Consider the following 21,633-nt stretch of genomic DNA (forward strand, 5'->3'; position numbering starts at 1 on the left):
AGGTGTTTCCCCTTTTTGTATTTCCCTGTCTCTTTTCTCTAGAGGCTACTCCATTACAACGGTGTTTCCTGCCCACTCCACACACCCCCTTGTTCCACAGCCCTATACAACAGCAGAAAGCAGAACATAGCCTGGACAGTTTTGCTGTTGCCTGATCTGAGCTGCTGTGATTCCCTGCTGATGACAAATACAGCAGCGCCCTAACAACAGCTTCAAATGACATTATGTGTGGGCTGTGTTGGTAACAGCCTGGAAACACACCCTCGGTTCTCCACACTGGATCCCCTCTGCCATCACAAATTCACCACCCTTCCAGTTTTCCTCATGAAGATCCACTGCAGGGCAAAAAGGTCTCACTGACCAGGTCAGCAGCTGCCCCAGACCAGTGTTGTGTGGTTAGGCTTGGTGTGTGTGTGTGCGTGTGTGTGTGTGTGTGTGTGTGGAGGGCTCTTGGCAAGGTGCAGCTGCCCTCTCCCAGCCTGAGCCTGCATGCATTAAGCTGAATGTGCCATGTTCTTGGTGTTTGAGGTTAGGCTGAGCGGTACACACAGGTCTGGGTGTGTGGGCACCTGCATGCATGGCCCTGTGCTTGAATCCATGCATGGCATGAATATGTCTGTGTGTTTACACACATCCACATACATGCACACACACACACATGCAATCGTGCAATAAACACTCATTTGCATGCATGCATACACAGCACACACAAATGTTTATCTCCGCTCTTGTATGCTCTGTTGTGTGTGCACAGACACTCTGACAGAATGGGTTCCCTGTGTCTCTATCACCCCATCTGTAATCACACGTTTGCTGGGAAGAGGATTGCACAATGCTGCTGAAATCATTGCAGCCCTTTCTAGTCTTGCAGCTCTGATCACTACGTGACAAGAATGAAACCTTTTGTGCAGCACAGGGCTTGATGGTGCCCTTATCTCTGTGTCTCTGCACCCAGAATAGAAAAGCTCTTTTCCATAGCTGACTGGAGCAAATCCCCCCTGAACACATCCAGACTTTCATTTAGCACATGGTCCCCATGGCTTCTGGGTTGCCCAGAGTCAACCACAGCATCGTTAAGGAGAGGGATCACAAGGGCAGTCAGATTAATGCCATTACCACAGAAAACTCTGGGGATTCACCAACAGGGAGACAGTGCTGAGGAAAGAGCAGGGGTCAGGAGGCAGCGACCTCCTGATCATCATTCCAAATGCCTGTTCCTATGAAAACCAACCTTTAAATCAGTGGTGATAATTTGAAGAATTTTGTGGTATTTGTTTTCTCTTCATGAATTTTGGACAATACCTTTTCCTTCCCCTCCCCCAGTCTTATTTTCTGTTAATCTTCATTTTTTATTTCCCCAATTTGTCACTGCAAAACAGGATACAGCCTAAGGGGGTGAAGAAAACACAACATAGAAAAATGTGATGCTTGTGTCTCTTTTCTTTTAAACCACTATTTCATCTAAAGATTATTTTTTTTTCAGATCTCTCTGGAACACATTTTGTTTGCCCCAGCACACAGGCCTGCAGAGCTGCCTTGGTGGGAGCCCAGATTCCATGTGTCAAAATGATGTCTCCTTGGCACACTTGCTTGGTGCTGGCATTGCAGTACTTGGGCTCTTAAGGAATGTTGGTATTTTAAGGAGCCAGCCAGTCGAAGGAGTTTTTTGAATGGTGATTTGCAGCAGATGGAGCTGCAAAGGCATGTGAAATGAAGTCTTAGCTCCATTTAGTGGTGAAGGAGACTGTCTATGTTAAATATATTGGCAGCTGGGGAACTCCCCCCATCTCCCCACGGCAGCTGGGCTGCCACTCCATGGATAAGGAAACCCATCCTCTATCTGCCCCCCATCCTCCTGAGCTGCTTCCTGCAAGGTCCTTGATCACAATCACATCTTCTTCAGTGCCTGGTCATCAACCACAAGCAGTGCTACAAGCTCCTCAGATAATACAGTCTCTGCTCTGTCCTACTGGGATTGCTCTGCCAGGGGAGTCCAGCATTCACGTGGCTCTGCTCTTCTCTGCAAGAGAAGCAACACAGACCGGAGTTTAAAGTGCTGTGTTGTCCATCTATCTGACCATTTTAATCTTTCCACCACTTGCTGCCCCTTATAGAGGCAAAAGCTTTGGCAGTCCATCCTTATTCTGCCAGGATTTCTTGGTTGTGTTTCATCCAGTGAATATTGCGGGAGCTCCCCAAGAAACTAAAACAGAGGCTTTTTTTAGTCCAACGAACTTTATCCCACGCCCATGAATAGTTTGGCTGCTTTTCTGACTGGGGCCCATGGTGTGGGAAGCTGATGCCTTGATTGAAGGGGAAAAAGATGTAAAGACATAGCAGAAGATAGCAACTGGCCACCACGCTCTTTCTTTTCCACATGAGCTGAGCCTGCACACCTGGGTGTCTGACTGTCGATGCTCAGGGGAGTGCTGTAAGGGCAGCTGAGCAGTTCCTGTGTGGTCTGGCAGGCAGCTCAGCTCCCGAGGCTGAGCCTGCAGGCATGGACAGCTTGGCACCAACATCCCAGGCTTAAAGAGGAAACATGAGGATGTAGGATTTCAGGGGGACAATCTTTGTCATGGGGGTGATGGCAGTAGCAGTGGCTGAGGGCACAGTTGAATGTGTTTTGGTTGGTTGTGTCTGCAGTCCCTGCCTACCCTTCCTCTGCTATCTAACCTGGCTAGGAGATGTCTGTTCATCTGACACCCTGTGACAATCCTTATCTAAAGTCGGATGTCCTGCACTGCAGTTCTTAGGCTTGCCAGGCCTTCATGTCTTCTCACATTGCCTTTGCATGACCTTGACTTTTGCTTCCTCATAAAGTAGTTCTGTTCCCACGATCCTCAGCTACTGAAGACTGTTCTGCTTCCCAGTCCAGGTCTTTTGGCTTCTGTCCCAGCACACCCAACCCCATGCCACCCCTTACCTTCTCTTACCTTTTCTCAAGTGATCTGTGAGACATCTTTCCATTACCCAGCCAGCTCCCATAATTGATGCTCCACAAGTCACCTCCTGCAACACCTTCTGACCTCAGGAGGCATGTATACTTCTGGTGGGTCCCTCCTCCCCATTTCTCAAAATTGTTTGTAGAGAAAACTGCCCAAAGGGCTGTGGTATGAGGGTCATTTCGGTGGCTGTAACTTAGCAATAGCATTCAATAGAAGCTAAAAGTGTGGGGATGGATATTTTAGCAGAGCTGCAGGAATGAAGCCAAAGTGGAGAGGGAGACCTTCATCCCACCCACCCTTGTACAGTGCTGCTCCTCTAGCCTGCACACTCAGATGGGCCCACCTACAGTGTGCAGAAGTAAGCACTCATCCAACTCCACAGCAGCACACTTGCTCTCCAACTCTTATCCAAACACTTGTATCTGCAATTAAACATCCTGTAATTACATAAACACACTCCCTCATCTGTGTTAGTGTACACTGACACACATGCATACCCCCGCAGGTAGCCCTGCACATATGTGCACACCCTCCGCAGATGAGCATCAGTGCCCAGGACTGGCACCCCACCAGTCCTGACTCCTTGGTCTCTGGTCCTCTTCAGCCATCCCCAAACATGTGCAGTCCAGGGAACAAAGTTTTGCTTACAGCTACCTTTGTGCACATGCAGACACCTCATTTGTTCACCAAATACTCTACCACTTCCCACAGGGTAAGTCAGTTCCTAGTATTGCCCATACTCTTTACAACCACAGTGCTCACACACTGGAGATCCCCTGACCTCTGTCTGCTTCCTGCCCCCATCCTGGACTGAGAGATGCCTTCACCTCCTGTATCAGCCAAACATGACTCCATACAGAGATCGACTCAACTCAAAGACATTGTGTATTCTCAGGAGAGCCATATCTATACCTAAACACATATCTCCCCTAAACACACGGAACAGTTTTGCCCACCTGGTCCTCTAAGTCCAGAGACTGTTTATTTATAGTAAAGCTTAAGGAGAAGAAAAGAAATGCTGCCTCCAACTCATGTTTCATTGTCTTCTTCTCTACACTTGTTACCTCCCACCAGGGTGCAGAAGCACCAGGAGAACCTTGAGGAATGCGAGGTGCAGGAAAGAAATGTTCCAATTTTTTCTACCAGGTAAGTCTTATCATCCTGCCCAGAATCCCAGAGCTCTGAAAAGAAAGAGGAGGGTTTTGAGCAGTAAGTGGTCTCTAACCATTACCAGCACAGGCAGGAAATCAGTCCCCAAGATTTTTTGAAGAACTAGAGAACGGCCAGCCATGCATGCAACTGGCTGGTATGTCTTTGCTGTAGACATTTCTCCTTTCTGTTAATCTTTTAAGGTAGACCATTTCTCATGTTTATAAGTCAAGGCACCAGGTTGCCTATATGTGGTATATGCCATTTGGGGACTTCCTCAAGGTTCCACCATGAGATGGCAGCCTATGCCCTCCAAAGCTGGATCATCTAAGGGCAGATCATCGCTCTAGGGCTGACCTTGCTTCTCTGTACTCTCAGTGCCCATCACCTCTTCAGCTCTCCCTAAATGCAGTCTGCTCTTTACCTGGCATTGCCAGAAGAAAAATAGTTTGCTCCTGGTGGCAAATACAATGGTTATTCTTCAAAAGCCACTGACTATGGAACTGCACAATGTTTATTCTGTAGGAAGAAGAACTCGAAAGCAACCAGCCCAGTTTTGCCAACTTTTACCAGTTCACCAGGCAGTCAGGTATAACTTTGGGGTCACCAACCACAAGGGACCACCACGTGACTCCCAGGACAGAAGAACACATACATAAAGGAGAGGGAAAATATGTTAATGGTTTTGGGGAACTTAAGATCATATGTATGTTTATACTGGGAAAATCAATGAGCATGTATGTAAAATATAGTACATAAATAGGAGCTTTTTTTGTACTCAGCATGCATGATATTTTGAAGGAGATACCCCCTTGTGCATCCAGCCAAATAAAGAATGTCTGCTTCTTAACGCTACATTAGTGTTAAGGAGTTTTTATTTTTTACCAATTTCTGGTAACACTGGTACCACACAAACTTCAGCTGCCTATTCCAAAGCCAAGAACAACACCTTGCTTCTTCCATGAGATCATGGAGCCCTATTCATCTTTAAACCTACTCTTGGACTTTATTATTCCCTTGTATTGTCTCCCATTGCCTTTGAAAGCAGAGAAGGTGAAGGGGATCCCATGTTCCAATGTCTCTTTCCCCTGCACCACTCCTTTCATCATAAATAACTGACATGCAACTTGCTGCTCTTTTCGCATCCCGCAGGCTCCTCAGGGAGTGGTTTTTGCTCATTGCTTTTTCCTTCTCCGCTGCTTAGAGGGCGCTCCTGCCTGTCATTTCCATTCCTGGTGATCTTGCTGATCTCACCCTCTTCCCTTTCGTCATCAATCTTCTCTGGGGAGCATGCTGGCACCTCCTGGCTCTGGACTCGGCGGGATGGCCTGAAGATGGCCCTGCGGAAGCCCTGCTTGAAGCGGTAGGAGAGGAAGCCATAGATGATGGGATTAGCGCAGCTGTTGGCATATGGCAGCACCACCACAAGGAAGTAGACTCCGAAGAGGGATGGCTCCTCTGGCAGCGGGCAGACAACATTGATTATGTTGAGGACATAGAAGGGAAGCCAGCAGAGGACAAAGACAGCCACCACAGTCACCACCATGCGGGTCACTCTGCGCTCTGAAAGCTTGTGCTTGGAGGACAGAGCCCTCACCCGCCTGCCAGAGGAGCGAACCTTCACGACAATCAGGAGATAGCAGAGACAAATCACCAGCAGTGGTCCAAAGAAGCCCAGGGTAGCAGTGTAGACAATGAAGCCAGCTCTCCACACCGAGGCAGGCTCTGGCCACTGGATGTGGCAAGTACTCATCCCTAAAGGGACATCTGAGAAGACAACCACGGGCAGCACCACTATGGAAGACAGCACCCACACGGTTGCACTCACGGCCTTGGCCACCCGTGCTGTCCTCCATTTGGAGGACTTCCCTGGGTGGACCACAGCCAGGTAGCGGTCAACGCTCATCACCGTCAGGCAGAAGATGCTGGTGAACTGGTTGATGGCATCCACGGCCATCACCAGGCGGCACATGAAAGAACCAAAGGGCCAGTAGGACAGGGCATTTTGCGCAGCCAGGAAGGGCAGGCCCAGCATGAAGAGCTCATCAGCCAGGGCCAGGTTCAAGATGTACACGTTGGTCACCGACTCGCTCACGGAGTGCCGCAGGACCACATAAATGACCAGGGAATTCCCAGCCAATCCCACCACACAGACAATGAGGTAGACCACGGGGATGAGGACACCACTGACAACTACACCAGGGCTGACAGTGGAGGAGCTGTTGGGGGTAGTAAAGCCTGCCCAGCTACTGGAGGCATTCCCCTCCTCCAACACTGCCGGTGTGGGGAGGCTAAAAGCAGAAGTGTCCATAGCAGAGGCAGGGAAGAGGGCAGGGGGCAGTGTCCTTGCAGGATCAGTTAGCAATCTGGAGCTGAGAGGAAGAGAAAAAAAACATTGATACTGGGGATATGGCAGCTGAACAAGCCACAGGTTAAATCACCACATTAACTGTGTGTTAGGTATGGGTAGGCATGGGATATCAAGGGGAGTTTATGGAAGCCAGTAGATTCTGGAAAATCTAGGACAATATCAAATCCATCTAGTCCTGCAAGGCACAGTGGACACAGAGGGACAAACAGGGCTCAATTTAGGCCTCCCCTCTAGTGAGGGATCCTCTGGGGAAAGAACAACAGACTAGCATAAGGACAGGGAAATTTTTCATTTTCTGCTAATGGATCCAATACCGAGGACATGGTCACCAGGGGCCTGGTTCTCATTTATGAGTGGCAGGTGCTTTAAAAGAGGGAAAAGCATCCAGTAACAAAGTGCCTTTCCAACTCTGACTTTCCTATTCTCTGAGTATTTATTCTCCTGCTTGCTGAAGCTCTTTTTAGACTGGCCAAATTATTGCTAGCCTCACAGGAGAAGGGAAAGCACTTTCAATCCAAGCAGAGAGGCTTAGCTCAGCACCTGAACTGAAGGACAGCTGGCTTGTGTTATGCCAGTTTGAGAGTAAAGGAAAGATAATTTTGGGTACACCAAAAGGGATCAGTCCAGATCCCTCTTGTCTCTTTTTCTCCTGTTCTCTCTGACATTCTCTCCCTCTCCTTCTGCACACTGCAACACACTGCTAATGGGAGAGGCTTTGCCTGCCCCACCTGTTTGCAACACCAAAGCAGCGTCCCAGCCTTCCTAAGCTGAGGAGCCAAATTGCTCGACACATGAGGGTTTGGCATGGAAACAGCACTCAGCTCACTCAGAGACAGCCTTGAGCAAACAAGCTCCCCATTCACCACCAGCTCACTGCTGACACTGGTGAGGAGCTGCAGGGAGAGAAGGGACAGTTAAGGGATGGACGTGCCTTTTGTCAGTGCTCCATACACATAATACAGAGCCCAGCACATACCATGGACCAGAGACACCCTGGAAAACCTAATGCAGGGGAGATTTGTGGTTCTTTCAGGATTACTCCAGCTCTGGAAAAATTTTCTGGAAGTGTGGACTGACAGGGTCATCCCCCTGAATCAGGTCCTTGGAAGGGAGAATGACTTGGTGGAAGTGCATGGGGACCTTGAGGCTCACCTTTTCATATCTCAACAAATCTCTTAGGGGTCTGAAGCTCCTCTTCTACTGAAATTAAAACTGGGGATGTCAAAGGAAAGGACTCTCAACCTTAACTACTTTCAGGAAGCCAGAGACACTCCAGAGACGTTTCTTGCAGATGTGATTTTTTGTAGCATCACAATTGTTCTTCTCAAATGTCTAATATTACAGTGTTTGGGGTTTTTTTTTTTGTTTGTTTGTTTGTTTGTTTTTGTTTCTTTGGGGTTTTTTGGGTTTTTTATTGGTTGGTTGGGGTTTTGTTACTTGTTTATTTTGTAGGTGCCATTCCATGTTCTGGAAACCCTAGGGGAGACCTGAGCTTTAGATGGATTCCTTGGACATCGGACAGGCAAACTCCAGAGATGTATTAAATTTTATGCTGAAGGAACCTCATCTGAGAGACCCTATATAAACACAGTTGAGCAACTACGTCTTAAGGCCATTTCTACAGGCTATTGTATAAATGTTTCCTGCTTTACAGCATTTGAGCTTTGAAGGACTGGGATTGTTTAGATGTATTTAATTTTCAGGTGTCTTGTGCTGTGACTGTCCTGACAGAAGCCCATCTCATGGGGTCCTGCAGCATTGGGTTGTCCCACACATCATGAGTGGCTGCAGTGAATAAGCAGAGTAGGAAGTGGTTTGAAACTCTAAGTTCAAGGATGTTTCCTCTGATATTTTTTCCAATTTTGTTCTAGTGATACAAATCACTCATTGGAGAAAAGAGGAGGACAGTGCTGCTCTAGGGGCAAAGATCCCAACAAAAGGTGGCAGAAGCCAGAACAGTATGTTCATAAAAGGATGATCCTCTAAAAGATGAAGACATATATAGGAATCCCTTTGCATGTTCCTTCTGCATGCAAAGGAATTTAAAGAAGAAAAAGGCCAAACATTTTGAGCCTTACAAATACCAAATATGGATGGAGATACTCCTGGTGGAGCTGCAAAGCATTTGGAGAAGTGTCTGGGATCCAGACCTCAAAGCCAGCTGTTCAGACTGCTGTTTAGCAATAGAGTAAATCCAGCTTCAGGGTAGCTTCAGAAGCCCTATAAAAAATGCTAAGGTGTGCAAAAAAAAGCATGTATTTCCTATAAATTCCTTTTCCTGCTTAGGCAGCTGCAGAGGAGAAACTTGATCTTTAAGCAGGTGTGGTCTGTTGCTGCCATTCTAACTTTGTCAAGTACCATGTACCAGCTCAAATGCCATGTCACACATTTGTCTAGTTTGGCAGAAAAAACACTGGGCACCAGTGCTCCATCTAGTTTGGATCCACTCTGCTGGTTGCTTTGGCAGCACATGCATAGGTATGAGCTGGTGAGCAACCCTGGCCTCAGACTGACAGTGTGTTGGCATCCACTTGGATCTGTTCCTAATGTGGACAGCACCTGTTGCAAGAGGCTTGGGATCCTCTAACAGGTGCTACCAGAATATGCCTGGTTCATGCAGCTGGAGAGCAGGAAGAAGGCAGAGAGGTAAGAGGAGATGGGAAATGGGCACTACTTCTTTCCTTAGGAGGAAAAATAGAAATATATATTTCTGCATTGAATGAGAGGAGGTGGATGCTGAAAGCTGAGCCTAGTCCTGGTAACAAACCATGAATAGCAGCTGGGAGGGACAACACAGCCAAATAACATGCACCACCCTCCCTTGACCCCCTCCCCTCCTGTCCCCCCTGTTTCCCACGGCCCCGATCCAGCTCAGGACTCTCCCGTCTCACCTCGGGGTTGAGCTCTCTCGTCAGGACCAGGCTGGACAGAGTTGGAGGGCCGGGAGCGGAGGGTGGCTGGCAGGTTTTCTTCTCTGGAACTGCGGACTTAACTTCTGCATGGACTCATGCTCGCGGGAGACATCTGGGAAGAGCGGGCAGAGCCGCCGGGTACTTACATGTCGTCGGGATGTACATTTTCCTCCGCTTCCCCGGGAGAATCCGTGTCATGCTTTTCTCCCTTCCTCTTTCTTAAACGCGCCGGAGCAAAGCGCTCCCGGAGGGAGCGAGCCCCGCCGGGCGCTACCGGAGGCGCGAGTCCTCCTCGCCGGACTTGCCCATCGCCCCCGCCGCGCCCGGCGTGGGAAGGGGCCGGGGGCGGGCGGGGGATGCGCGGCACCTCAGCCCCACGCGCGTCTCCCCACGCAGCCCCCACCCTCCGCGGGGCTCGGGCAGGGAGCGGAGCGCCGGTACCGGGGGACGGGTGCCGGCAGCCAATGGGCGCCACGCACGGAAACACCGGCAGGAGAAGGAGGGGAAGGAGGGGGTGGACGACAGGGCAGGAGAACAAAGATGAGCGGGGGGAGATACCGGGATGGAGAATAAAAGCGGGAGAGGGAGGCGCAAGGAGATGGGCAGAGGGATGAGGGGAGCGCAGAAAAGGGGAGGATGAAGGAATGAGGAGTGTGGTGAAAGAAGCTGAGGACAGTGGAGGGAAGGAGGGAGAGGAATAAAAGAGGGATGCAGAGATCAGCTATGAGAGTGGCATGCAGGAGGGGGCGACTCGGCTCGGGTCTCCTGGGGGCACCCAGGAGATGGGCCCCTGTTCCAAGGGTCTTGCTGCTCGGGGCTGCGGGGACACAGCAAAACCTTCTGTCTGGCACGGTGCGCAGAAATCGAGGCGGATGTTGAGCACACAAATCCTTCTCCCTTCTCTTCTGCCCTGTGAGCACCTCCAGATGGATAGAGATGAGGGCAGATGGGCAGATAGGGAACTGTCTCTTTCAACTCTTTTCCTAGCTCCACACATGATCTCTTGTTTTTTGCACCTTCATTGAGAAAATGTTCCAGTTTAACAGCTCCAAATTTTCCCCAAATTTAATCTCTGCTGGAAGGCATAGACCCAGAATAAATGGATCTAAGAAAGAAATTAATCTTTGTGAGATCAGCTGTCCCATGAAGGATTTTCCATCCCATTCCCTGCACAAAGGGCTTCCCTGTCATTCTCACCCCCTTTCCTGCCCTGCAGCCAACATCAGTGACTCCTTGTGCTGTGCATCACCCAGTTATTGACATTTGGCACTGCTACTGTGAGCATTTGAGCCCCTAGGGTAAATTCCAGCTTTAACAAAAGAAGGCAGTATCTCTTGGAGCACAACTTAGCCAGGACCTGGCATCCAAACCTACTTGGGCAACTTTATAAGCAGCCAGTGCTGCTCAGAGGTAAGCTGATGAAAGCAGTGCGGGACTTCAAAGCTTCCAGGCCCCTTTAGGCCAGAACTTGGCCTCAGTGCTGTCTGAAGACACAGAAGAGAGAGTAATCCTGATTGGGAAAGGAATGGCAGAGGTTTTCTTTACCATGGCAGGGCAGGTGTCTGTAGCACCATGCAGAAACCCCCAAGCTCCTTTGTTAGAAGAAACAGCCATGCAACAGCAGAGTTCTATACAGTCCTGCTAACCTTGCAGGACTTGTCAGCATAAGCACAGTCATAGCATCACAAATTCCAGGTCTCCAGATCACTTCCTCAGCGCTCTGAGTCGTGTCCCATTCCCTGCCTCAGCTCCAGTGTGGAGCTGTGCAAAGTGCTTAAATTGTGTTGGGAGAAGAGCTCTGCCTGTGCACCTCCACAGGTAGGCAGAGACAGGAATTTTGTTTCACACACATCGTGTGCATTGCTGTACATTACTGAAAAGGTAAAAGCCAAGGCTTGAAAACTGGACAGAAGTAATAAACCACTGGGAATATATTGCCTTGAGTCATGATTAGGATGCTTAAAGGAGGTTAGATGCCATTTTCAAGACTTTGTGTCCCTTGCCCTTTCACAGATCTATGCCCATACCAGAAGCTTCATTTTTACTCTTCTGGACTTACACTGACATAATTTATATTACCTTTGGATGTGGTCTGGGCAATTCATACAGCAGCCCATATGCAGTGCAGTGCAGATGTTTGTGGAACTCCCTGCCACAGGGTGCCTTCCAGGGGCTGCTCTGAACTTTATCAGTAGGTAATGTGTCACATCACTGAATGAACTGCCTCATTCAGATCGGACCATGAATTGGAACTGCAGAAATCTCCCTCACAGTAAGGTACTTGGAGAGCTTCACTGTGACTGGCATCACCAATGCACCTCCTCAGTGCAGGAAGCAGCCTTTGAAGCTCAGAAATGTTGCTGCATCCAGGAGCAGTAATGTGGCTCAACTTCATAGTTTCTCTGTGCCCTCCTAGGACTGCAGGATTTTGCAGTGCCAATCATCACACCCTGAGCCCTCCCCTCTCCTGCAAGTAGTAGCAGTAGCAGCCACCCTGTAACACTTACTCTGAAGTCCCTGCAATGCATCAGGAAAGTAGGTGCTCACAGCTGCCAGATCCACAGTACCGCTGGGACCACTCTCTTCAGCTTAATTTTAGTGTCTTGGAGGCAATTTGTCTGGACTGGTGACTCATTCCTCCCTCTTTCATTTTTTTCCCTGCCCTCCCCCTTCCTATTCTCACTCTGCCTGTGTCTGGCAGTGTGAGAGAGTGCCAGAGCTTAGAAGGATTAATGCAGCAATGTTTTGGTGAAAAGATGTCCCCAGCAACCTGCGGGGGCAGTCCCCACGGAGAGGAGTCTGCCTGCAGTTGTCCCCTCCCAAAACCTGCATCCCATCCTCTGAGTGGCACAGAGGGGAGACAACTTTCCCTTTGAACGCACAGAGACCGAGAAGAGGAAAGGCAAAAGGAATGTGGGGGGCTCAGCTGAGAACTTAGCAACTTAGCAATCATCCTACAGCAAGTGGAGCCACCAGGCCTCCTGTGGGGCTGCCTGTTGCTGCCCAAGGAGGGGCACAGCTGGGCGCTGCCTCCAGCCCAGCCGTCCCACTGCTCACAGTCCCCCTGAGGCGCAACACATCACAGACATGACAAGAATGTACAGTCTGTTTATTGGTTCTCATTCACTAAGTTGTAACCTCAGGGGCCCGGAAGGAAGGGAAGGGGCAGCTGGGCAGGTGAGGAAAGAGCGGGGACGTTGTGCGAACAGATAAACCAGTGCTACAGACCCACAGCAGTCTTTCAAGCTGGCAGAAGTAAAAAGCGATGACCGCCTCAAGGTGCTGAGCTCTGGGTTGCTGGAGCCATCACTCTCCTGTGTGCTGGACAGCACTTGGCATCAGGATGAGACCGGGATCTATAGCCAAAAACATGACAGACCTCATAATACCAGCTCAACCATCTTCCTGCTTTCCCTCCCTCTGCTCTGGTGATGGTGGGTATGAAGGGACAGGGTTCAAACTAGCAGGCTCTCACTCTTCTCTCTCATCAGGCTCTGACCAGCTTTGACTCTTGTCCTGAAGCCTCTCTCCTCCCTCTGCTGCCTTTTACTGAAGTGGAGGCAGGCAGGGACAATATGAGGAGTAAAGGAGTCCTGCAGGAGAAGCTGCCACTTACCAATGAACAACACAAAAAAACCCTTGAGGTGAGCAGGGCCTGGTAAGAGGAAGGGACACTGGTAACTGCCATCATTAAGGAACAACTTTTTATTTTCCTTTTTTTTTTTTTTTTTTTTTTTTTTTTTTTCCATAAGCAAGGGCTATGGCCCCATAGGTCTCAGGGTAGGTCATCTCCAGGGCAGCCTGGATGTAGTTCCCTCTGTGACAGACAATTCTTCTCTGTAAGGGCACCTGTGGAAAATCCTATGCTGCCCCACATCAAGAGATGGGAACAAACAGTCAAGCAGAAAGGAGGGGGAAGTTGATTCTGGGTGCATCATACCATGCCCTGTCCTTTCCTCAAGCAGGATCGGTTGTCTCCCTCTCTCCCTCTGAAGGTGACCCTTTCCAACAGCCTGACCAGGAACAGAGTGGCCCCGACCATCCGGGTTCAGGAGCAGGAAAGCACCACTGGTGTCACTCCCAGGGATCCCTGTCAGACTTACTTGCTCAGAGGAGGCTGCACGCCCGTTTCTTTGTCCGGGTGGGCTGCGGGCACAAGACTGCTCGGATGGCCTCGTCAAACACCGTCTTGAGGCCTCGCTGCGTCAAAGCCGAGCACTCGAGGTATTTCACAGAGTCTGCCGGGAGGAAAGCAGGTGATGCAATGGGGAGGAAGGGAGTGGGGTAGGCAGTGGGGTACCCAGGTTTCTGCTCCTTGTGCTAGAAAGCACAGTACCTGGCTGTTGCGCAAGCTGGATAAACACATCTCAGGTGATCAAAGACATTTCATATTCACAGTCTTGACTTCAGGGCAAAGCTTGCCAGCTGCACTAGACCTATATTTACCTACTGGCTACACAGGTAGCCAGAGCAGAGCCATTGTGTGTGTCTGACCATGTCATCCTGGCTAGACACTTTCTCTGCTGAGCTCCTTCTTGAAAACTCCTTCAAGCTATGTTTCTCATCCTCTCTCCTATTCCTGTGTGCCACATCTGAGAAGAGCTGGATGGTGAAGTGAGACACCCATACCTGGAATTGCACATATAAGCCCCAGCAGACAGAAGCAGAGACAGGAAACTGCAGTTGCAACTCCTCCTGAGAGATGTTACAAGCCTCTCTTCTGCCCCTCCGGATATGGAGGAGTGGCCTCTGCCCACAGTGCAACTGTGGCTTGCACAGAAAAAATAGTCCCAGACAGAAGTAAGCAGAGTAAAAGGGGAGGAGAATGTGAGTGTGTATATGTGGAGGATGGAGGCCAGAGAGAGGCAGAAAACAGTGGGCTGAGGGGTTGAGTCTTCCTCAAGAAGCAGATCTCCTTCCTAAGTCTCCTCAAGTGCACTTTGTCCCATGGCGTCTCCTTGTGTCCCTTGGAGATACCACTGTGCGATACCACTACAAAAGCCTCATTAAAATGAGGTGAAGCCCTTTTCTTCTGCCTCTCTCTTTTCAGTAGGTCCAAGATGATTCCCAAACATACCTATTTCCTTGGCCAGAGCAAGACCCTGAGGATACGTTATGGGGGATAGCTTCTTCTCCTTCAGCTTCTCAATGGTGTCCTTGTCATCACGGAGATCCAGCTTTGTGCCCACGAGGATGATGGGAGTGCTTGGGCAGTGGTGCCGTACCTCGGGGAACCACTAGCAATGGAGCAAAATGCCAAAGGTGTGAGAAGAGATCACATGTATGGGCATGCATATGGGAAAACAAAGAGTCACTCCTGAAAAAAATGTCAGCAAGGTAGCTAACAGTCTGTCCTTTCTCACATCCACTGTTGGGCACTATAGCCTGGGCCAGGCCAACTCCTGTTGCTGGGTCCTCAGGCAAAATCCCTGTGAGGGAGCTCAAATTTTGTTATGCAAAAGCACCAGCTGTTCTCAGCCCTCGACCCTCCCACCCAGGGAAGAACATTAACATGGTAGGGAGGATATACTCTTGTTCTCTGTTCACCAATCTCTCCCTTCTTTCCTCACTTCCCACCTAAAAGCTGTGGGTACCTGCTTCTATACCCTATGGACCAGTCCTATGTGTGTGTGCTTTGACAGTCTTGGCTGAAAGATGCCACCAGAATGTAAGTCCGTGATCTGACAGCACAATAGCCCAGCAAGATTAATAGTAGCCCATTAGTAAAGTTCCTTAAATGAACCAGAAAAGGCGTCTGAAGGAGGCTTCTGACTAACAGAGATATGACCTCTTGAACCTAGATGACCTACTGATAGTCCCCACCCATAATCACTGTTCTTGCAAGACCACCACCAACATCACCTCCCTCAGCTCCTGGTGGACCAGGATAGTCTCACCTTAGCACGGACGTTTTCATAAGATGCTGGGCTGACAAGGGAGAAGCAGATCAGGAAGACATCCTGTAGGCATACAACCATGGTGCAGAGTTAGGATGGGAGCATGGGATGGCATGGTGAAGCAGGAAGGAGGGGGGTGGGGAGGGAAGGTCTGTGTGGGCAGCACCCTCCCTCTGCAGCAGAGGGCTGTGCTTGGGAAAGCTCTCTCTATAATATAAAAGTCCAGCCTGCTGCTTCTTGCCTCCAGTGGAGAGAAGGATCTCTGCTCCCCTGAGTCATGGTAACCATAGCCACCATTATCAGAAGAACCAAATGGTCAACTCTGAGGACGGGGTTTTTGTGGTTGGAACACTCATCCTCATGGGAAACGGCCTGACAGCTTCCTTTCTCATAGAACACCAGAGAGCTTTCAGGCCACAGTAATTTTGCCTATAGTTGAGACAGACTTGGTTTCAGCCTAAAAAGTATATACATACAGGACTCAGAGGAGGCAGTTTTAGCTCTCTAGGTAAGTGATTCTCATGGGCATGGTAGAATTCAGACTTCCTTTAAAACCAGAGTAAACCAGACAAAACCAAAACCATACCAGCTCATCAAGGTTATATCTATTTCATCCAGCTTCACCTAGCTGGAGCAGTCGTGCCAGTCCCAGCCTATCAATTTCCATACTTCTACAGCCATCAGAGACCAAAACCTTGGAGAAACATTCCTCCACCAATCCTTGAGATATGTCTCAGGGTGTATGCAAGCATGCTTTTGAGGAATAGACCTACTTGCACTGACTGCAGGCAAAACCACCTTATACCAGGAGTCCAATTTTTAGGTGGCTGAAACTAGCCCAAAAAATAATTTCTAATCAATTCCTAACCTTTTTGACTGCATTGTCAACCTTCAGACTGATGTCTGATGCAGCAAGGTCTTTCTGAGCTGGCCAAAAGACTGCTTGAAACAACATTCTCCACAGAAGGTGATCCTCAAACCCTGAAATCACTCTGTTAGTGTGGTGAAAAACTGGTGAACACAGTATCTGAGGCACCCATTTATTCTGCTAGAGGCACCAGCAGATCAAACACATGCCCACAAATCATATCTCTTTTAAAAGGCAGAAGTCAGGAGAGTGGGGTTCACAGAAATGTGACAAGCTCCTGCCTCAGCTCTTAAATTCCATGAACCACCTGAACTTTACAAAGGGAAGGTTTTTTCCAGGGCTGTGCATGGCATCTGCCCCACACAAAGTCAGTGTCAGCTTGGCTCAAGAGTGTCTTTGAATGTCTTGTTTTCTTGCTCAGTTATATCAGTTACACGAGTTTAGATAAAGGCTCCAAAATATCTTTAAGAAATCTTTCAACTTTCAGCTTCAAGGCAGTTGTATATCAACAGAGATATTCTCAGAAAAGGGCAGAGAGAGGCAGTAACAAGCCTGTCACTGTTCTGTGGCACATGTTGGGTTTTGCAGTGAGGGATGGAGATGTAGCTGAGGGAGGTAGGGAGGAGGGGCAGGGAGTGTGACCCACCGTCTGCGGGTAAGAGAGTGGCCTCAGCCTGTCATAATCCTCTTGTCCAGCAGTATCCCACAGTCCCAGATTTACAGGCTTGCTGTCAACCATCACATTGGCAGAATAGTTATCAAATCTGAAATTCAGAGACATAGGCCATGGCTCAAACAGTAGAAGAGGGAGCCCTTCCAGTAGTGTAGGTGGGGTTCACTAGGTGCACCCAGGAGCAAAGGGTGGTGATTCCTCTTCTCAGCTCACCTGGGTGACACTGGTTTCCTGTTAACCTCCACTTTATGGAATCCTCACTCATCAACTTCCTCCCCATCATTCAGCTGTTCTGGACAGGTGCCTGGCTGCAGCTACACCTTTTACACCTTGCATGCAAGTTCACAAATTGTTTTCTTTTCCCATTTTTTTCCCCAGTATCCTTCCCACAACTGTGTCTGCTCTAGAGCCAAGCCCCTGTCTTCTGTGTTCTAAAACCTAGTTTTATTCTGAGAAGTGAAGAAGAATCCGTGTCTCTGTAGTTTGCTGCACTCCTCAACAGCCCTGCTGGAAATGAGAACAATGCATCACATCACCCTTTGACAACTGAGCTTGAAATATTTTAGAACAACTGTCAGGATTGCATGCTTAGGAATAAAGTCTTGGTAGGAAAAAAAAGGATAATAAAGCAACAGAGAAGTTCCTACGCTCATCCTAGAAAATTTTATTTCTTGGTCCTTTTGGTTCTTTTTTCCCAGATTAAGGGAAACCAGTGATAGGGAGGAACCACCACAAAGGTCTTATGAATGTGTTCATGGCATCTGCACGTTAGAAGGGACATGATTTAGTAGAGGGCCTGGCAGGGCTTGGCTAGTGGTTGGCCCTAATGATCTCAGAGGTCTTTTCCAACCAATTCTGTGACTCTGCTCCATGCAGAATCTATGACTGTTTCAATGACAGCAAGTGCTTTGGACAGAGAAGGAAGCAGGGTCCCATGTCCATCCATCTGCCTTCTCTTGGGTCTGTCCCAGTTGTTGTAACCTAGTGTCTCTTTGTTTTGGCCAGTAGGATCCCATCTGCTACTTGTAAACTTAGCAAGCAAATAGACCTTGAGTTGGCTGGAGGCTCCCAGATATCCCATTTACACCAGGGTTGTATAAGGTTGCTTCTTGTGAAAGGTAACAGATCCAAAGTTAGAGAGCCCTTCACTGGGTTTCCTCTGCTTGGCATGGAGATTGTGACCCATGGAGTGCACATGACATCACTGAGCCCCTTCACATCCTGCCTCCCACCCACTCCAGGACCTGTTTATGAATTACTCACACAGTGGGGATGTATTCTCCTGGGAAGGCATTGGTGGTATAACTGATAAGGAGACAGGTTTTTCCCACAGCCCTGGAAGAGAAATAAAACAATGGCAGGAATTCATGGCAGCGCAGGCAGTCTTGCTAGGGTGAGATGGAGATGGGGCAATCCTCCCACACCTCTAGCCTAGCTCTATCTGGAGACCTCTGGAAGCAGAAAAACATTCACAGGGCTAGACAGTGCACAACAACAGGTTAGAAACCTGGCAGGAAGAAAGACAGGATGTTGCCCAGAAATATCTGTTGTTTTTGAGCATGAAGGCTTGTTTATGGTCTAGTACAGAGATTACTCAGGTAAAACACATCCACTCTGAGATGGAGGTGGGAGCCCATTTTACAGTGCATGCAGAGTGCTGTAGGCTCTCAGCCAGGACAGGTGTATTGGCTTGGTGTGCCATGACAAAGCTGCCATGCCAGCTTCAGCACTCGAGTACAGGCACTCCTGCCTGCTTTTCAGCTGCTGTGGCCAGGAACTGGAAACAAGTCTTTTACTCAATCTTTCTTATCTACAGCAAGCTGCAGCAACACCTGCACAGAGAGCTGTAAGGAGCCAGAAAGCTGCCTGCCCCCATGGCTGATGGAAGTTGCTGGTGGTGTTTCTGAGATAAGAAACTGGTGCTTCCTCTCTCCTCAGCCTCCCCCACAGCCTGCTGCAGAAGGGTGGAGTGCAAGGTAGCAACACAGTGCAGACTGTGTGAGAGCATTGGTGGGATAAGGAGCAATAAGGCTATCATGTGGGGGAAGGTGCTGTGGGCAAGCTGAAGCCTGTGGTGAGGGAAAGAAGTGCAGAGAAACTGGAAGAAAATTAAGCAGCCAAGACAGGTGTTGGAAAGGAAATCCTTCTCCTGCTGGGATGCTGTTTCTCAGGTTTGTGTGGCCTAGGAAAGCTTGGCCCTTTTTCAGTTACAGAACACAGGCAGGTGATAGCAACCTACCTCAACTAGCACAGCCCAGAAGTGGGGAGAGGTCTTTTCTGGGCAAAGGTTGGAATTCTGCTGCTGGAGACTCTCAGACCATCTCAGCTGCAGCTGCAAAGTCCCCTACCACAGGGCTGCAGCTCTGCCTTTTTGTGTGCCCTTGTCAGGTCTCAAGGCACCTGCCTCTGTGGCTGGCTGCGGGGCAGCTGAGGGGGAAGCTGAGCTCTTCTGACATTTGTTTCTTCCTCCTGCCAACCCCCTTTCTTAGATCCTCCTCTCTCAAACCCTGCACTTTCCCCAGGTGTCTTGCTTCCTTCTTATGGAGTTACTGAGGGAGGTGAAGCTCTACAGGAAATGCCTCAGGAGATCGATGGGCCTGTGAGTGGCTCAGTCATGGATGAGGGGGAGGTTCTGAATTTGTGTGCTTGAACAGAGAGCTGTGCAAAGGGTCAGTGAAGGGGTGAAGGTTACCACACAGAGGTGAGGTTAGTGGCATCTGCAGGCTCCTGTGATTGAACCCAGGGCATGTTAAGAGGTCAGTGATCTGTGATGGAGCGGTTATAGTGGGAGAACAGCAATGGGACAACACGTGAGCTGAGTGATAGGAGAAGGTCCCGTAGTTGTTAGGGTTGAGCCAAGAGGGTGACATTGCTGGCATGGCCAGGAGGGAGGTGAGGGGTGAACCAAGAGCTCGGAGCAATGGGGGTTGTGTTGCAAGAAGGTGAGAGGTGTACAGAGAAGCAAAATGATGAGACAGAAGACATTTAAGAGGAATTGAGGTCCTAGACATTGGGAGCAGGGCTGTTACTGAAAGGTAAGGCTTTATAAAGGCTTTACCTATTGGTAAAACAGGACATGTGGTGGGGTTAACCATGATGTGAGGAGATGCTGCCTTGAGGGAAGGCTACACAGTTGGTGCTCTGTGTGAGGGGCAAACAGGATGGGGAATTGGGTAAGAGATAAATGCCCAGTGGAGATGTTAATCCAGCTCCAGTTTAAAGCCTTCAGGGACCTTTCTTAGAGGTTACAGTTTTTATTTGGGGCTCTGTCTTTCCTCATGCCTTCTTCCCACCCCCTTGCCCCAGCCCCTGAGAACATGTCTGACATGTACGGGTATGTGTGCAGACATCTTTCCCAGGCAAGGTCTAAAGAAGGAAGTGATTGTAGGGAGCAGCACTGCTGTAAATGTCTCTTTATCTACTACCTTACAGCTGCCCCAGATAAGTCTGGCCAGCTTCTAGGTGGAAAGAAATTAAGTTATTCCATTTCAAGCACAGACTCTCCTCCTTCCCTCCCTTGCATTTACTCATCCCACAGGGCAGGAAGGTGCTCTGCCCACTGTATCCTTCCTGCCCCAGGCAGCAATGACTACTTAACTCATTGAAGTCTTGGATCAGGCCTTTTCCAGGCATCAGGGGACATGGGCAGAGAAGCCACCATGTTGTGAAGGCAAGGTTTTGTTAGCTCCCACTCCCAAAGTGGCCTATACTTTTGCCTATCTCAGTAGAAAGAGCTCCACAGAGGGCCCTTTCCAGCAGTCTCCAGCACACCCCAGTACGGAGCTAACCTGCTGAGAAAAGCTGGAGATCCTGACAGACATCTTGCCAGGACCAGAGTGCCATGCCCTCTCCCAGTCATTCCCAGTGAGCACATGGCTTTCAAGGAGCCATTCACCTGCAGGAGAGCACTTGCACCTGATGGGTTTTAAATCCAACTCCTGCCTACAAGTTGAATCTGGCAGGAACACCATCACCTCCTGTGTGTGGGACAGATCTGCTCTACTTCCCATGAATGCAGATGGAAACGCAGATGCATGAGCAGCACTTCCGTGCAGATGCCCTGCGAAATGCCCTCTTTCCACGCTCCCTCAGAAGAATGTCCCTTGCCCCGGGGAGGGAAGAGCGAGGATGTCTGCAGTGGTAGCAAGCCTGCAGGAGGTCAGAAGCAAAGCGGGGCCAGCCTCAGCAAGCATCCACTGTGCTCCGTGCCCCGGTCAGAGCCCGTCCCGCCCGCGCCCCCCGCACCCCGCACGGTACGTACCCGTCTCCCACCACCACACACTTGATGGCTTGCATGGCTCTGACCCGTGGCGGAGGACGGTGCCCGAGGCAAAGGGAAGTCAGGCCAAGGCAAACAGCAGGGAGGGATGGGCAAGTGTGGGTCTGCGGACAGCAGGTTGCAGGGAGGGAGGAAGTGGAAGAGGGAACTTCTCTCGATCGCCCTGCGCTCCCTCCGCCCCTCCGCCGCAGCGGAGCGCGGTGGCAGAGGCCGCTGGCTGAAGGCGGGGCAGGCGTGACTCCTCGGCCGGGGTGACGGCTGCTGTCACAGCTCTCGTTCTCCCTGCCTGTCTCACCCGCTCCCTTCCCACCTCATCCCAACGGGCAGCGGGGGGCACCAAACTGCTTTCCCAGGGGAGCTGAACAAGGGTTAGAAGCGGGGTGAGCATGTGGAAGGGTGGGTTTTCTCCTCCCTCCTTTATCATCCAAGCTTTGGAGGAGGTGTTAGCAGGGAAGGGACTCTGAAGTGGGAGTACAAGGGTGATGAGGGGTAATGAAGGTTTTTCAGGTCTTCACAGAGCCCCCAAGTGTCAAGGG

At 49.8% G+C, this 21,633-nt stretch overlaps 2 protein-coding genes and 1 long non-coding RNA gene across 3 annotated transcripts in view; 1 reads left to right on the top strand and 2 right to left on the bottom strand.

Annotated features, from left to right (window-relative positions):
- LOC110483878 (uncharacterized) overlaps positions 1-4,952 on the top strand; it is a 47,058-nt gene extending 42,106 nt beyond the window's left edge. The window contains exons 3-4 of the long non-coding RNA XR_002467648.3: positions 4,023-4,094; positions 4,623-4,952. This is a non-coding gene — a long non-coding RNA (uncharacterized LOC110483878). The remainder of the gene's footprint in view (positions 1-4,022; positions 4,095-4,622) is intronic.
- A 2-nt stretch (positions 4,953-4,954) lies between these two features.
- Positions 4,955-9,715, bottom strand: SSTR3 (somatostatin receptor 3). The gene is made up of 2 exons (XM_021554088.3): positions 9,360-9,715; positions 4,955-6,469 (listed from the first exon to the last, which is right to left on the bottom strand). The coding sequence occupies exon 2, from the start codon at positions 6,406-6,408 to the stop codon at positions 5,203-5,205; it is 1,206 nt and encodes a 401-aa protein (XP_021409763.1). The 5' UTR covers positions 6,409-6,469; positions 9,360-9,715; the 3' UTR covers positions 4,955-5,202.
- Positions 9,716-12,473: 2,758 nt separating this feature from the next.
- On the bottom strand, positions 12,474-21,208 carry RAC2 (Rac family small GTPase 2). The gene is made up of 7 exons (XM_021554105.3): positions 21,080-21,208; positions 18,082-18,153; positions 16,792-16,909; positions 15,278-15,340; positions 14,458-14,617; positions 13,484-13,618; positions 12,474-12,736 (listed from the first exon to the last, which is right to left on the bottom strand). The coding sequence occupies exons 1-6, from the start codon at positions 21,112-21,114 to the stop codon at positions 13,488-13,490; spliced, it is 579 nt and encodes a 192-aa protein (XP_021409780.1). The 5' UTR covers positions 21,115-21,208; the 3' UTR covers positions 12,474-12,736; positions 13,484-13,487.
- Positions 21,209-21,633: the final 425 nt, after the last annotated feature.

Source organism: Lonchura striata, chromosome 5, assembly GCF_046129695.1.
Source record: "Lonchura striata isolate bLonStr1 chromosome 5, bLonStr1.mat, whole genome shotgun sequence".
Classification (NCBI taxonomy): Eukaryota; Metazoa; Chordata; class Aves; order Passeriformes; family Estrildidae; genus Lonchura; species Lonchura striata.

Coding starts and splice junctions, on each gene's coding strand:
- SSTR3 (XM_021554088.3), bottom strand. CDS start 6,408: ATGGACACTTCTGCTTTTAGCCTCCCCACACCGGCAGTGTTGGAGGAG.
- RAC2 (XM_021554105.3), bottom strand. CDS start 21,114: ATGCAAGCCATCAAGTGTGTGGTGGTGGGAGACGG. Junction 16,910..18,081: donor GGAGAATACATCCCCACTGT/GTGAGTAATTCA, acceptor TCTGAATTTCAG/ATTTGATAACTATTCTGCCA. Junction 13,619..14,457: donor TGCTCTGGCCAAGGAAATAG/GTATGTTTGGGA, acceptor TCCTCCCGGCAG/ACTCTGTGAAATACCTCGAG.